General features: G+C 46.3%; 1 protein-coding gene and 1 long non-coding RNA gene across 4 annotated transcripts in view; both read right to left on the reverse strand.

Moving 5' to 3' along the window:
* Nucleotides 1-67: 67 nt before the first annotated feature.
* On the reverse strand, nucleotides 68-7,390 carry LOC116441520. The gene is made up of 3 exons (XR_004239105.1): nucleotides 6,327-7,390; nucleotides 583-6,133; nucleotides 68-430 (listed from the first exon to the last, which is right to left on the reverse strand). It is a non-coding gene; the product is annotated as an uncharacterized LOC116441520 (long non-coding RNA).
* Nucleotides 7,391-13,755: 6,365 nt separating this feature from the next.
* The window catches only part of PELI1 (pellino E3 ubiquitin protein ligase 1), a 44,248-nt gene continuing 40,938 nt past the window's right edge, over nucleotides 13,756-17,065 (reverse strand). For all 3 annotated transcript variants that reach the window (XM_032103540.1, XM_032103541.1, XM_032103542.1), the window contains one exon: nucleotides 13,756-16,604. In XM_032103540.1, the coding sequence (XP_031959431.1) occupies nucleotides 16,038-16,604 (567 nt within the window). In that variant the 3' untranslated portion in view covers nucleotides 13,756-16,037. The remainder of the gene's footprint in view (nucleotides 16,605-17,065) is intronic.

The following is a 17,065-nucleotide window of genomic DNA, read 5'->3' on the forward strand; positions in this document are numbered from 1 at the left end:
AGATCGCAGTGAGGCGATAGCAGCTTCACGCCTGATGGTGCCTCGAACACGCTTAAATCCTCGGCCGTAGCCCTGTGGCAGTCAACAAAACACAGGGAAACTCGGATTAATGAATAGCAGCAGTTCCGGCTGTATTTAATAAGAGAAGCATGTGGCTGTGGGCTGTGTGAACGCACCAGTGTGGAAGTCCATGGGTTACACGGGTTCACGCCTGGGCTTGCAGCTCACTAATTCGTGTTTGTGTCTGGTGCTGGCCCCGGACAGACTGGGCTGAAGATGTTTTGCTCCTTGGTGGTCAAGGTTGGCAGAGGTTTGTTCAGTACAATTTGTTTTGTAGACTCAGCCAATAAATGCTAAGCAAATATCACCAGGATCAGGGACGCCTTGATGACTTCCTTGAGAGACGTGTCTGACGTGACCAGTGTTCACCCTTTGAAAAGATGAGTTTAAAGAGCAGAAAATGTGATACCACCGGAAAGAAAGACTAGTTTAATATTACTATTACTTCATAACTGTGGACTTCGGTGTCAGTGGTCATCCATTATACCTTCCATAGCCATGCTTTAGAAAATAAAGATGTACCTTCTCATACTTGAAAATCCCATCCTTGCCTTTCTGGAGTTAGTATTGGCTCGGCACAGCTCAAACAGACTTCATTGGAAGCTGGAACAACAAAAGCAGTCAAAAACCACAACTATGTTAAATATTAAGTGCTTGTTAGGAAGCCAATGGGGTTTTCCCTCCAGCAACCTGTAAACGTGACTCACAATATTTTTATAGCATATTTTCCACTACCTGGCAGAAATCTCTTTGTGCCTTACAGCCTCCTCTCTGCTCAGACTGCAGACATACATTTGACACACTCCTCATGGGCAAAACATGGTGGTTTGGGGTTTTTTCTGGTTTTTTTTCCCCTTGGGGATCACATTAGTTGGAGACAGTCTGTCTCTAAAATATGACACAACAGCAATAAAGTGAGCAAAGAGATCATGGACATAATGTAAAACTGATTGCTGTGTATTGATCCAGACTGCAGAAGGACTGAGTTTGCAGAATTCAGTCATGTGGATAAAGGTAAGGAAGTTGGAGAGGCTGTAGGAGGGAGGTGATGTTAGTCCTGTCCTCCTCAGGGGTTCTGCTTTATATTACTTGCTGTTGACCCAGACAAAAGTCCTCGGCTGTGTGGGTTGAGGATGGCATTCCTGACAGCTGCTTGGGGGTATCTCCATGGCTCCTTCAACCACTCACAAGTAAGTTGGAAAGTTTGGATTTGTCCAGACGGAGTTCCCTGTTTGCTTTCAGTAGTCTGACCTTCTGGAATTGGACCTGAGAGTATCTACAAAACCACTTTCCACTAGCAAAGAGACAGATGGGAGGGGAGAGGCAAAAGGAAAGGGAATCCCCAGCAGCGAAGCAGCTGTGTGTGATTAACTACAGACACTGGTTTTGAGGGGAAAGCCCTTCCCACAGGCTTAGTGGTAAACCAATTTTCCCCTTTCTAGCCCTCTGGGTCAGCCTGAGGCTGAAGGTGAGTCCTGCAGCATGGATACAATTTTCCATGTCTCCCGTGTATGAATCATGGGTTGGTCCACTCACTGCTGAAATGTGTCCAGTCCTGGTCAGCAAACTGAGCCAGAGCCAAGTCTGGCTGTGCAGGACTGACCTCAGTGCTCAGCTGCTGAGGTTCACAACAGTGTTCTTGCAGTGTCTTCACTGAGTCAAGGAGCTATCCTGCCAGGTTCATTTCTGAATTGCTCAGAGCAGCCTTAAGAAGAATTTTTGCATCAGTTGCTTAGCATGAAATGACCTTTACATACAGCTGGATCACCCCTCAGTTGACATTTGCCCAGGAAGCCCTGATCTAACTGAAAACCTCAGGTCTGTGTTTCTCTTGCACCAGAGAGGTACTTTCAAAGCCAGTGATTAATTGTGTCAGAGATGCAGGGAAAAACCATACCCCAAAGTGACATTTGAGCACCCTCCCATGACCTTTAATGTTTTCCAGTTGCAATGAAAAGAGTCTTGTTATCTGCTCACACAGGGAAAGTAACAAACTGTTTGATTTTCTACCTTATGCTTCATTGACGTTTTCTCTGAGCTAAATGTTGTTACTCTTCTGCTGTGTTTTGTATTAACAGCAAAGCCCTCTGTTCCCCTTGGGAAAAATAAACTAGAGCTGCATCATCTTTGTGGATCAGAAGGAAAGGCTGACAGCCATGGGGCTGCCTCCTGCTGCTTGCTTTTCTGTCACCTTTCTGCTAAACCCTGTGGTGGCAGTGACAACACCAGTCCAGCCTGAGAAACCTCCTCTCCTCCAGACCGTAGGAGACTTGGTGGGTGATTTCTGGAGACTTTGAGAAGAAAGGCTGGTTTAAAGCACAACAAAGCTCCCTAAGGCACGAGGCATGGCTGGGCTTGTGAGCCATGCTATTCTCAGCCTGAACGTGCTCTGTGGGTAAGAACAGCCGTCGCTTCACCAGCAGAGCTGATGAGGTGAGGAAACTGTGAGTCAGTCAACCATAGTTCACTCGATCTGTTGTCTCTCTACCTCCTCAAGTACAGCTTATGTCCATAAAGTCTGCTTTTATGGGAGCATTTCAGTTATCTGTGCTTCCTACTGATTGCCAAGGGCCACGTCAGCTCTGCAGGGTAGCGTGACTCAGCCCAACAAACACCCTTACCCTGGGCACACAGGACAGAGTCCCACAAAGGCTCTCCCAGGGAAAAACTCCAACCCCAAGTAGCTTTAGCCAGGAAACTCTTTCTACTGCTACTTTTTCATCTATGTGAGTTAAATTGGCATTCCTACAAAACAAGAGAAATATGACAGGGTTTTTTCCTACATTCAGGCCAGCTCAGGAGTCTTCTGTGGAGTCTTCCTGGAAAAGAAATGGGAAACAGTGAGTTTTGTGCTGTAGAAAATAAACAGTAAAAAGAACAAAGAAGCTCAATGTTTTCCCAGATACAAGAGACAAAAAAAAATAAGGAAATGCTTATTACTGCTCAGTGGCAGAACTAGCAGCCAACTATTGTAAAAGCTGAGTCATCTCTAGGAATATCTGGGCTTCTTTCTTGGGATGTTGCAGTATTTTAGAAGGTCCTTGCTTACAGGATCCTGGTACCACTGGCTTTCAGTTTTCCACAGAAAACCTTTGCTCGGCTTGTAAAAAACCAAAGATGGTACTGCAATCCGTAGGGAATGTGAGGGAAAATAGTGATTAGATGTAATTAGAGGGGCAGGTCCCCCAGGAACCCTGAGTGTAGTGGATAATCTTGTCTCTAAAAGAGTAGCATTAAACAATGATAGGAACAACCAAACTTCGAGGAAAAGCTCTCCTTGGAGGAAGCAAGGGATATAAAAGAAATATGTAAAGTAATGAACACTGCAGAGAAGGCAGATGGATAGTTTCTACTCTTCTTGTCTTAAGTAATGTGAAGGGATATTAAGACTGAATATTTCATGCCAGTAGCAGGGAACATACTTCCAGGCCTTGTTTAAGTGGAGCATGGTGCTCAGTGCCACGAGGAACCGTTCAAGACAGGAGCTTAGGAACATGCAGAATGGGCTGGCAGTTTTACTGGCTCTCCAGATTAACACAGATGACAATTTTGAAGATTATTTTTATCATGTCAACCAAATACTAACTGGCAGTCCTCGGGCTCCGACCTATGTAGAGAAGACATGACTGGCCCACCTCAAGGGCCACCACCTGACATGGCTCTTTCTAGGACAGTTTCTTAACAGACTCCTTCAAGACACTGCCATAACATAAGGACAGCCCATAAAACTGGGATGCCAAGTCTCTCCTGTTGCTCCTGAATGCCCTGGCACATATTCCTCCATGTCTGCAAGGGTAGCAGAGCTCCTCCTGGCTCCAAGTCATTCCTCAGCACCTTAGACATGCCATAGATGTGGCTGCATTTCACACAGTTCTTGGTTCTCTCGGTCTCCAGCAGAGGCTGCAAAAAATTAAAAGCTCTTTCTTCTGTATCTGGAGTGAGCCCATGTTATCAGATAGCAGTTTATTCTGATGGAGTACATTAATACCTGAGTCATCAGGGACTCTGGCTTTCTTTACATCAGCTTTCCAGGCTAGTTTTGTTATGTGCAGTGCTCCCTTTGAATCCAGCCACGGCCACTCCAGCATTACAAAAAGGAGGGATTCTGGTGGGATGCTTTCAGGAAAGTGTAATGGGAAACAGTCTGGTCCAAGCAGCACCTCAGGCAAGCAGAAAGCTCTTGTTTCTGAGATTACTTGTGAGTCAGAATGTGCAGTTTCAAAGTGATGGTTGGAAAAAAAAAAGAAAAAAGTGCAGAAAAAGCAGACCAAGCTGGTACCGAGGGAGCAGGGCTGGCATCTTAGTGGCTTTTAAAGAGAAGAATTTGATTCTAGATACCACAGGGTTCAGTACAAGTTTTATTTTAAAGATCAGAGGTAAAGGCCCTGAGTTACAGATGTTTTTAGACTTTGCTCTGCTCTATGTTGCAAGATCTGTGGGTAGAGGGCACAGCCAAGTTCACTTGTTGCCTGTGTAGGTATCACACACATAGTTCTGAGAGGAAAACCACACATTTTAAAATTCTGTGACTGAAAGACTGTGGAATGATGTGGGTGCCTAGATTAAATTGAGGAAGCAGCACCCTCACTGCAGGCTGGCCCAGCCAGCAGCTTTCTGAACGGTGCCTCAGTCCTGTCTTTGACCTTGACAGAAAATCCCAGGGTTTAAAGCAGGTGGGAAGACTTTTTTCCTGTAAGGGCATGCTCGGTAACAGCCGTCATTAGGAGAGGGATCTCTGTGAAAAGCATCACCACGTCTTTAAGTGCAGTTTGTCTTCGCTTGTTTTACTTTGCTCCTACCCTGAGCTCATCTCAGCTTCAACGCGACTGATGGCATTTAAGTCAGATGTATTTCCAGCAACCGCTTTGCAATACAGCAGATGGCAGCCTTTCCCCAGACTTCCAGAAATGAGGAGTACCTGGATTTCAGACAATCGTGTCTTTTCTTGTCCCCTGGTGTCTAGCGGCCAGCAGAAGCCTCTGTAGGAACCCAGCAACTGATTCAATGCAGCTAGAAATAGAACACTATCATCACCTTGCATTTGGAGAGCTTGGCTTCTCACCAGAGGGTGATCAGCTCTTGCACCACCTCTTTATTCACCTAGGACGGTGTTTCCTGTCAGGTTTAGCTGCCGGCTCCAAGAGAGCCCGGAGGTGCAGCCGCAACCCGACTGCACTAGGGCGGCGCAGACACACACACAAGCGCAGGCAGCCGGGGTGCGCTCCCCACCCGAGGGAGCCCTCCCTGAACAGGGTCTGAAGGACGCAGGCAGAGGCAAAGAAGGGAGAGAGAGGGGGGAACTCCCCGTGTAAGCTCCATGCAGAAGGCTTCCTAAAGAAAACAGACGCGAAGAGGAGACAAAGAGCCAAGGAGATAAGGGTGTCCAGGGATTTTATAGTGGGGATAGGAAAGGCGGGGATAAGGGATACAGCCAATGGGATACTTGGCAGGAGGCGGGGTTGAGGGTAAGGGAATCAGCGGGAGTAACACATACGAGGGACTTAGCCGAGGAACCAATGTACTGTCGAGTACAACAGAACTTTCTAGAATTAATACATATTAACTTAGGGGAAATGAATATTAACAAACTTATACATAAAACAGGGAGGGGAAAACACGAACCGATCATACAAAATATGTAAACTGCAGAACTGGGGGGTTATGGGCTTTCACCCTAACTACAGAGTGAGGCATTAAACTTCGGGGCCTGACCACCACAGCTTGGTGTCTGTTGGCTCTTCAGGGATCAGGGTGGCTGCAACCACCTACAGTGCCACAGTTTCCCTTCCAGCTTATATCAGAGTTTGACACTGAAGCAATTAAAAATCCACGCTAATTCATTTCTTCACCTTGACAACAACGCATAACAGAAAACACATCATACTCGGTGGGGAGTGTGTCAAAATCAAAGTCACATTTCTCAGTGCTTGACATGCTGTATTAAAAAGCACCTCTGTTAAGAGACCTACGCAGCTGGCTGAATAAACTGTGGTGTGGGTGAGGCCTCAAATTACTTCATCTGCTGGTGACTCTTCAAAAGAGACTCAGATATGCTCTGTGGATTCACCCAGCCCTGAAAAGTAAGGAGAAAAGTGATCAGCACTCCTCTGTCCTGCCCCTTTTTGTTCCAGAAGAGGAATGCTTACTGGGACAGGGGTTTTTGAGATGACCACAGCCAAGCTCTTTCTAATACCTCCTGGATCCTTGGAAGCATTTCTTATTGCCACATAGCAACTCCCTTGTCCAAATTGTGTTTTTATACCTACCTGAGTGGTATTAGTCAGGCCTAGGGGTCTGTTTCACAATCATGAGAAAGATGCAAAGATGTCTTCTTCTGTGAGATTGCTCCTGATGGAAACACAAAAGAACACAGATTTACTTCTACACAGGCTCTGCTTTCAATTTCTACTTTTTATCCTGCTTCTGTTCTCACAAAACATGTTAATGGCATCCAGATGCTTATTAACACGCTTCATAGTAAGAACCAGAGACAGGAAATACAGGCCAGATGAGGAAGAGAAGAGCTTAAACAACAGCTAAGAGAGCTGAGAGGAATCCAGACTCAGCAGGGCCAAGTAAAATTTACTCTGGAGCCTTCAAGAAACAAATCAAATGGTTGTCAAATGAATGACACTATTATAAATTCCAGGAAACAGAAGAGGTCCCACAGCACCAAAAAACCTATTAGCAATATTTAGGGGGACATCCAAATACAGCATTAATTGATCTTAAAGAGCCACATAAGCCTTAAAGCAACTGCTAGGGGCTTAAAAAACCCCAGGCTGCGTCTAATCAACTCCATTCCTCTCTTTGATAAGGCAGCTGGCCCGGCAGCTGGGAAAGGAAAGGCATGGATGTGCTGCATCTCCCCTTGAATCATGCTGGGTGATACAGCCACCAAAGGAAATGGTCCAGACAGCATTGCTGTGAGGTGAACAGACAATGGAGTTATTTATGCTCAAGGTGTACCATCTATCACATCCCCAGCTCTGTGTCCCATCAACCACTGCCATGGGAACATCAGCTCCCAACATCTGTCTGAAGAGCTAGGAGACTGGATTTCTGTGCAGGTAATACCACGTGGGATGGGAGACACAGGGAGACAGAGTTAACTTCACACAGGAAATCACCGTCGTTGAGGAAATGGCCCCAATTCCCTTTGCTATACTCAAGGTCTTGGAATTCAAGAGCATCTTTTCCTTATGGGACATGCATACAACTCACCCCCAGTTCAGCTTATAATGAAAAAAACACTTAAAATACTCTTCTACCAATCTACACAGCCCACAGAGCCTGCTGCAGCCTGCTGCTTCCAGCTGTCCCTCACAGGAGCCTTCTCGTCCTTTGAAAGCTGCCCTCTTCTTTCCCAGCTCTGTAGAGAAATCTGGCTAACGAGGAATCTCGAGGCCATTCCACTGCCGTTCTCCCACCTTCCTGGCTGCATTCATTATTAATAGCTCCTCATTAAATTTTAATAAAATGAATATCAGAGGTTTAGGGCTTGGAAGGCACCTTTCCTCCTTTTTTTTTTTTCCCTTCCAGCTCTATTTGTTGGACAAGTTCATTCAGTGTCACACAGGGGAAGGTGCCGATCAATACCTTTTGCAGGAAGCTGTGTTTTTCCTTTATTCCCAAACTCTGCAGAAGCGCCTGGAATACTAAAGCTTTCGCTTTGAGTTGTTTCTTTTTCTTTAAGAAAGCAAACCCCAAACAGTAGATAGGTATTTGGTCCCAACTTGCTCTTCAGTTTACTTTAGTGGATACAAGTTTATGAATTCTACAGTTTTATAGTAGATAAGAGTTTCTGAGTTCTATAGGTGAACCATGGACCAGTCTCCATTGGAGTCTCCATTACTGCAGATTTGGAAAGACTAAGCATGTTGAACACTTGCAAGAAGTGTTTGGGTAGAACCGACCCTGCCACAGGCCAAACGAATGAAGGAGAGGAGCTTCCATAGATCAGTGGTTACATGATGAACAACATCTTTTTAATCAGCTGGTGCAAAGAAACTTGCATCTAAAACTTTCGAAAAATTTGTTTGATGCAACCTGGGAACTCCTGGTGGTGGTTTTTGTTTGTTTGGGGTTTTTTTCCTTTTAAATAGTAGGGGAACTCCAGATACACTGAGTTTTTTGAGTATCAAGAGCAAAGGTGGGTTAAATATCCCCCATCCTGGGGACTCCCATAGCTGCTCTTCTCTTCCTTTGCTGTGGCCTGGGGAAGCCAACCTCTGACATACCACTTTTATCTTTCTATTCTGTGAATGAGCCCCTAAATTACAGTCTGAAAGATTGTTCGGGACCAGCAGATCCTAAGCCTCGTGCACGATACTATTCAACATATTTTTTGCTGCAGAAGCATAAATAGAGCCTGGCTTTATTAACCATTAGCCTATAAAGTTAAATGTATAACAAAATGCAGACACACATGGGCTATAAATACATTTATATTGTTTTGAGGAACACTAATCCCAGGCCTCCACGGTATGAAAAACACTCCACTGTATAAATAATGTGCATTTGGCAATACTGGTGTAGGGACAGAGGGGTTGTTTGGGTTTTTTTCTTTAGGGCTGGCACGGACTCCAGGCAAGCCCCACTTTTGTGGAGGCACTCGCCCTGCTCCAGTGACGGCTTTCCCTGGCAGGCAGCAGCCAGGAGCTGCCAAGGACTTTGCCATGAGCATGATTCATCATTGCCCAAAGGTGCCTGAACACACCTTCTGCTGCTCCTGCTCCAGAACAGGTGGAGTGAGATTTCCAAGTGATAACGAGTGACGCTGGCAAAAAATGCTGAGTAACACTGAAAGCCCCTGGAGCAACGGTGGAGCTGAGGTCTTTGGCACTGCTGCTCCTGCCTCCTCAGGAAAGCTGCTCTGGATCCACTTTTAATGGGAATAAGTGAAAAAGCATTAAACAACCATGCCCTGAGTGGTTATGTGGCATTTAAAGGCCTGCTGATTGCTTTAGCTCCCCTTCAGAAGTGAAGCAAGCTACTTAAACAGCTTTGCTGTGCAGAGCCCGGGCCCAGCTGTGCCCAGGTGGCCACTGTGACCACAGGCTGTGGGAAGGCCCAGATGCCCATGACCCCTCTCAGGCAATGTTTATCCTCCAGCAATGGTCAAAGGTGACACCACAGCTTCATCCTGGGGTGGGACCCATGGACATGTCACCATTACAGAGCAACACTCCAGGGAAAGGCAAACTGGGCACGAGAGACTGTGACCCCTCAATCCATGGCAGTTTGGAGCCTTTCAGCCCCTCTGAGGTCACAACTCAGGTGATTGTCCAGGCAAAACTAGAATGGGCACAGCTGCATCACAGTCCTACGGAGACTTTGGGAACTGCCAGCCCCTGTGCCAATGGGAAGCACAGGACAGAGAGGGGAAAAGGGCCAATTAAAAAACCAGGCTGCCTCCGTGTTGCTCAGGGCAAACTGAACAGATGATGGCATCGCTGGAAGCTGCATTTGCTTTTAATTGTCCTCATTCCACTGAATAACTAATTCTCTCCTCCTCCCACACGACAGCAAAAAAAAAAAAAAAAGCATTGGATTTTTGGAAAGGATGAGTTGACTCAATTCCTTTCATCCAGCACATGACAGCAAGCTGCAGTTTTTAGCTTTGCATCCAGGCAAGTTTAGAATATTGCTGCATGCATTTGTTTTGTTTCAAATCTTCTGGGATCAGCTAAAAATATTATTTTGGAGAGATGTAGATATGGAAGCACTAAAGGCTTCGTGTTCATCCAGCTCCTAAACTGCAGCCAGCCAAAGGGAATGACAGGGGTAGATCCCAATCGTAAGGTGGTTATATTAAAAAGTTCTTTTACAGAGAGCTGGGAAGTGGGAGGTGCTTGGGATCTGAGCATGATCCAGGGAAAGAAGTGGATCCCTTCTGCCCAGAGACAGGCTTAACATAAGACTCAACCTTCATGAGCTGTTTCCCAAGAGCCCAGGAAAGACGTTGTTCTTCCCTAATCCTCGACCAGCTTCTTTTCCAACATTTTCCAGGACAGACTGAAGGGAATTGCTATCTGGGCTGAAACCTAGATGATGAAAACAATCTCAGAATACTTTTTGCAGGGCCTGGGTCCAGCCAACATGGTTCAATGCATTAAAAGTAACGTATTTTAATAGAATCATTTAAGGAAAGGCATAATCACAGCAAACACGATTGAGAAACATTCAGATAAAACATTTGCAGAAAAAAGTGAATGTGATTTAATTTTTTTTGGGAGGGGGATCTTGAGGCAGAAACAAATATAAGGGTCAAGATAATAATATATATAAGCAGACAGTTAATCTTGGGAGTGCATGTAAAGAAAAGACACATAAAGAAGCTTTTCCCACTGATTTAACTGCACTCAAATCTGACTGACAATGTGAACTTTCATGTCCTCCCTCATCTGTGCCGCTCACACTCCGTGCAGTGCTCACAGGGAATCCTCAGGAGTCCAGCATGTGCCATGCCAGGGCTGGAAGAGGAGAAGTCTTTTCAGGAGACCTTTCCACTACAGAAAGGAAAACCAGACCATCCTGGCATGAGTTCTAACTCCAAAGAACTCTACCCTTATTGTTTTTCTGGAAGGTAGCAGAGCTCCAGTAGCAATCTCAGCACAGAACTCGTACTACAGATGTAGACAAGGTAGAGGAAGGAAGTCAGAGCAGATTAATAATTTACTCCTGCCTCAGAGCTGTTTAGTGACACTAAATCAGCAAAAGTACTCAAAATAAAAACATTTACAGTATTGCAGGTGCTGCCAAAGTACAGAGGTGTTGCCTTTGCAGCAAGAAAGTCCTTCTTGAGTTGATTTTGAGGTCATTTGTACTCCTGTGAAATATCTCAGCCCCCTGCACTGGAGCGATGGGCCCTCAGCAGGGCTGGCAGAACTCAGAGTTTGCTGGTGCCTTTGCAGCTGCCACAAACATGTCCTCACCAGCAGAGCCAGGCAAGCAGCACAGCCAGAAAAAAGGGTGATGTTGGTGCTGGTTCCCATCCCCTCCTGCCAGCCCTGCAAGGGGGGCAGTAGGACAAGGATGGAGAGTGGGCACAACAGCAGCAAACCCAAGAGTGGCAGGGAGCGGGCAGGGAGCTCCTGACTGCCAGAGCTAGCACTTTGCCTCTGGTTACTCATCCTCCCTCAAGCTTAGCCTCGAGGAATGCAGCCACAGGCAATGCCTAACCTGATCCCACAGGGCCTTGTTCTGGGCTAGGCAAACAGGACCTGCTTCTGCAGGCACCTGTTCACTGTGACTGCAGAATGGGCTGTAGTGCCAGGGCTGGAAGGCACGAGGAGGATGGGCAGCAGCAGCTCAGGTGGGCCCAAGGCAGGAACATAAAGATCCAGGCACTGGGGTTTACAGTGCCATTCCCTAACGCTGTACTGATCCCAGCCTTGGGCATGTCCGAGGCCACTGGCCCTGCTGCAGCTCCCCGAGGCTGGGTTTGGCATGGCTGCTCTCACAGAGGCACCTGAGGCTTGAGGGAATAAAAGCCCATTTTTTCTGCTCTTTAAATCTGCCCCACTTTGCTTCCAGGCTGGAGATGGGACCAAACCAGACCAAGAACGAGCAGAGCTGAAGGAGCTGGCTGCTCCTGCTGCAGCAGCACCCATCGGTGTTTCCCCGCCGTGCCTTGTGTCACCAGCCACGTTACCATGGGATACTGCCTCCAACAGCACAGTGATGTAGAGCTGTTCTCTGGGAGAAAACAGGGGCCTGAGCTCCTGCTGCTGCCCTGGAAGCAGCACCTGGGAAGGGGCAGGACTCCTGCTGCCCTTGCAGAGACCATACTTGTCAAGGAGTCCCTGACCCAAGTCACAGGAACCATCACAGCTCCTGCAGAGATGCTTTCCCAGATCTTCTTTACAGGATGCACAACAGTGCGGGTACAAGTGATCTGCTACAGACACCAAAGAGCCTTAGAAACTGCATTTCTAGGATGATCACAGCCCTTATGTTAAAGCCAAGTGCTACAATTAAAAATAGATGAGCTCTGCCAGTGTTTTTACAGAAAGGGATGAGCCAAGATGAGGACCACAAAATCTGGTCTAATTCAACAGCAACCAGGCCTAATCCAGGCTGAAAGACAGTGTGCAAGTAGCTGTAGTCATCAGGGTAGATTTATATTGCAAAACTGGAAATGTATTTTTAGAATTGAGCCTGGAAAGTGTCACTTCAGAAGGAGATCAAGTGTGCCACGGCAGGATCACTATGGGACTTGCAGAGCACCTTCCAACACAGGATTCTCCTGAGGTGACTTCATGCTAAACCTTCCAGGAGACCAGGCTCATTCCTGCAGGTGTAACAAGCCCAGCACAGCTGGGATTGGAAGGCCTCATCCCCAGCCTGCACCACACACTTCAGAGCCACACCAGGCACTTGTGGGACGGCTCCAACCCAGTAGCCAACTCAGTAAAGGAACCAGAGCAGTCTGTTCTCCCCAGGGAAAGCCACAACAACCTCCCTGTCTATGCTCCTGCCCTCCTGCCAGCACCCTGTGGTGCCCCACTTCTGCTTTGGGGAAAAAACAAAACCAAAGGGCTTTATTAGCCAGCTGCTGCCTTCCACCAGTGTTAAATCCATGCAATTTCCTACAGCTGAAAGGCAAATTAGTTCATTAAATCACCTGCTTTACACATAGCACTGAACAGAGCAGCCACACACAAACCAGAACACTGGCTGCTCATTTCCAGAGCTTCACTGAACTTTAAGGCTACAGAAGTACCTACACTTAACGTCATTTTCACATTCATTCCCTTAGCAGTTCCTTATACCCGCAGTGGTCTCCCAGGGAACAGTCCTGTCCCATCTGCTGGTTGCATCACCAATGCTGCTTGCCAGGAGCAAACCTTTTAAAAGCAGGCCACAAGTCTCACCTGGGGCTGGTCTTTGCAGCTGCCTTAGGGGCTGTTTTAGGCTGTCACAAGTGGAGCTGTGATTGTCTCAAAGCCAGCACGGTGCCACCTCTTGCAGCCCCAAAATTTGTTCAAAAGGATTGGCCTTAAATTCGAAGTGCTTCAGTCACCTGGTTTGAGTACTTTCAATCTGAAATTCATTTTGCCATTTACAGAGGACTATTGCAATTGTTTACCAAGGAACAGAAGTCTGTTAGTCAAACATGGGACCACAGTCAGAGCTGCTGCTGTTGGTGATGGAACTTGCTCCTCAAACCACTCAACAATTGCTATGCTGCCTTTGACAGTGGGATTTCCCTGTCTCAAACATTTGAATGCTCATGTTCTGCCCTTTTAAAAACGGGATTAACAAGCCCAGCTTGGGTCAAGAAAAGTACACAAAACAGGCAGAGCATGGGGCAGACTGAAGAGCGCCCTTAGCCTAACACTCCCCAGAGACACAGCCAGTTCTGCTCGGACACCTTTGTCTGGGATGTATTTTTTTGGGAGGGGGGGTGGGGCGTGAGGAGAGGGCTAGGGAAGTACAGTGTAAGCACAATGTATCAAATGGGGTAGAGCCTTAACAAGGGCTGCATGTTGGGCATCACCCTCTCTTCTGCCCCTCTGCAGTCAGATGTGCATGTGGCCAACTGCACCCCTAGCTCCACACCAGCCTCCAGCTGGACCTCCAACACCACTGTCCATATTCTTCCTACCATCCTGTGCTCCATCTGTGCTCACAGTTCAGCTCTGCATTACTCATACTGCTGTGTAGCTTTCATCATGTCCTTTTCTGGTTTTTCATGTTCCTGCAGTCAACAAGGTCAGGACCAGAGAAGTGTCAATTAGATTTTGTGGAAGATGGAATCAAGAACTCTTGTCATTTTAAAAGAGCCCAGACATTTAGTTCATATTTTGCTTACATTTCAGTATTTGTAACTTTCTCAGGGAAGAGATAACTTAACTGTGTCTTTTAAACAACAATCTCACCTTTAACACAGAGTTGAATATAAAACACATTGAGAGGACACATCTGAAAGGAGCCACTCGAAGCCATGACCAGGCAAAATGTCCAAAGTCTTTACAGCTCCTGCTTCTCCATGCTCTTAATCCACATGTGCAGAACAGAGGGACACCTGAGGTGACAACAGAAGGGCCATCCCCAGCCACCTTTCCCATCTCTTGGAAACAAAGCCACAGACAATCCCAGAATTTCTGTTTTTGAAAAGTGTTTACTCACGTAGTTTAAATAAATTAATTTGCAAATAAAAATTAAAACTACAGTATACTATAGTTTGAATAAGATGATTAGAACAACTACAATACAGGGATTTCTTGCTGCATAAATTTCATTACTTAATGCATATAATCTGGAAAATGTCAAAATCAGTTATATTTCTATGAAAAGGGAGTAACAGCAGTTACTTGTACATGACAGCTAACTGAATTTATAGCACAGGTTTCCTGACACATGCATTTCCTGAGTGAACCAAACAATATATATAATTTCTTTTTAAAAATGGAGAAATAATTGACAGTCAAAATAAGTAATTCATGACATCTAAGCAACACAGGTCTCTTTAAACAAAGAAAATTTTAGAACAGCTTCAAAAGAAAAATGAAAGCTTTGCTATAAAGTACAGAAATTCGTTACTGTCAATTATACAGTACATATTTAAAAAAAAAAATGTATGAAGCTGGCCGAAAAAGCTCAAATCAATCCTAAAAAGGTCAGGTTGTGTGTTTGCCATGAAGCACAGTGGGCTGGCAGCAGAGCTGCATGTAGTGCACTGGTCTTTTCTGGTGGATGCAGAGGGGGAGGAAGGGGAGAGCAGAGAGAGACCAGTAACCAGAGCCCACCGCAGCATCTCACACTGAGGGTCTGAGCCCAGCCCCAGCTCTCCCAACAGACTGCCAGCTGTGCCCAGCTGTGCGAGGGTGCAGGGACACAGGCACACATCCCCTGGGTACCAGGCTCCACCTCTGTTCCACGTGTGGCCCAGATGAGCATCTGCACCTGGCAGAGGGGTAAAGGCCAGGCCTGAGGCCCCCACCACCAGTTAGCAGGTGGAAGGCTGAGCATCCAGCTGACAAAACCCTCTCAAGCTGGGACTGTGGCCAAGTCACAAACTGCTCCCCACACGTGTGCCCAGCTGCATCCACCTCTCCCCTCACCACCCCCCCCTCCCCAAACAGCAAGGAACAGAATAAGCCTCATCTTTCAGGTCTGTTCATGTTTAACATTGGAAAAATCCTCACAAATGTCACTAATGCTAAATAAAGAGAAGTGTTAGCGTGAAGGGAGAAAAAAATCCTTAATCTAGACTAAGTTGCATATTCAAAGAGTCTGGTAAATTTTCTCCTCATAACCAGATCTTAAGTACAGTCCTACCAAAAAGACATTTTACGAAGTCCTTCTTAGCTACCTTTCAACACAGTTAAAGCACAACTTTATGCCATCATAATTTGCATTAGCTTTGTTTAAAAAGCATTTTAACTATTCTAAGAACTCAGTATTTTAGATTAAAAGATTTTTCTACCATTTTCATCCCACGTTCTTCTCCATCCAGAACTACTCTATACATCCAATCGCTGGATGTAACACACTATGACCATGCTACTCTCTACACATTCTAAATATTTTCAATAATAAAGATAAATAGAAAAGAGTTAATATACATGTTATATTTTACAATGTTTGCATCCAAGCTGTAAACTAATGTTCTTTGAACTATTTACCCTCCATATACAAAAAGAATGAAACACCTTTCAAACACTGTGGGCATATGATTCAAAAACCATTAAACTGAAGGCATTGAAGTTCACTCTACAACACTTCCTTCACCTCTTCTGAAGTAGTTATTAACTAAAAAAAAGCAGGAGGTCTCCCCCTTCTCTCCCCATTTCTTCTATTTCCAGACTTTTCTCAATAAAGAGGGATTTAGCTGTTGTAACAAAAAAACCAAAAAATTCTTCATCTTAATGCAAACCAGCAAAGCCCAGAGAATACGAAAAACAGTTGGTTTAAAAATGAGAATCGCTTAGCTTATCAGTTTACTGCAGTCCTTGGGAACACCTGTGTTAGTCGAGAGGCCCTTGGAAAATGAGCCTGATGTAACCCTGCTCACCAGCCAGCTGATGCGCACAGAAGGGACAGGCTGCGTGAAAAGTGTGAGTACCGTGAGGAAGAGGAATTTGGGACCAATATGCAGTTGTCTTTTCTGAGCACACGTGTCCACACGGGCTGAATGCATGAGTTGGAGGTCCGGCATCCACATAAAATCCCGCTTCACACCCGAGCCACAGAGGCACGTAGGGGCCGACGGAGCGGCACATGGGGCACTCGCGGTCCTTGCCGTCCCTCTCCTCTTTGTTCCCCCAGTTGTGGTAGCCGTGCACGTGGCCGCAGTTCAGGTACACCCACGGCTGCTTTTCGTCCACGACATCTTTTCTCTTCATGCTGGGGAAGGCCAGGGTGTTGAAGCCCACGGGGCACTGGGGCCTGGCTGCGTTGATCTCCTGCCTCAGAGCCTCCAGGTGCTTGACGGTCGGCGTGCGCGAGAGCCCCTCGGCCGTGCGCCACAGCAGCGTCGCTCCGCACAGGTCGATCAGGGAGCCGTCCTGCAGCTGGTTCGTCTCGTTCTCAACCTTCACATGGACACAGACACAGAGAGCTGTCACCTAAGGGTCTCTGAAGAGTAACAACGTGCACTTCCACAATGCAAATCTGCCTGGAAGATCCATCAGTTTCAAGCAGCAGAATTCTGACTGTCTACACAAGACACCCACAGAGAGCCCAGTATCAGCTTCTCTCTGCCCTCTTTTTCTTTTTTTTTTGAAAAAACCCCACCCCAACATCTTAAGAGATTAATGTGTGCATTAAAATAGACCACACTGAGTCAAGAACAGCTCCTCTCCCACTGTCAAGAACAGCTCCTCTTAACAACTCCTCTATTCCACATCCCTATAGCACTCCCCAACTGTGTTACTTGAAATGGCTCAAAGAGCAGCACAAGCCTGGTTTAGTCCTCCACCATATTTTAGGCTGTTTTCTTAAAACATCCCTTTACACATGGCTTTCCCCTCCTCCAGTCAGCACTCCTAGCTAA

This window comes from Corvus moneduloides, chromosome 3 (assembly GCF_009650955.1).
Source record: "Corvus moneduloides isolate bCorMon1 chromosome 3, bCorMon1.pri, whole genome shotgun sequence".
NCBI lineage: Eukaryota > Metazoa > Chordata > Aves > Passeriformes > Corvidae > Corvus > Corvus moneduloides.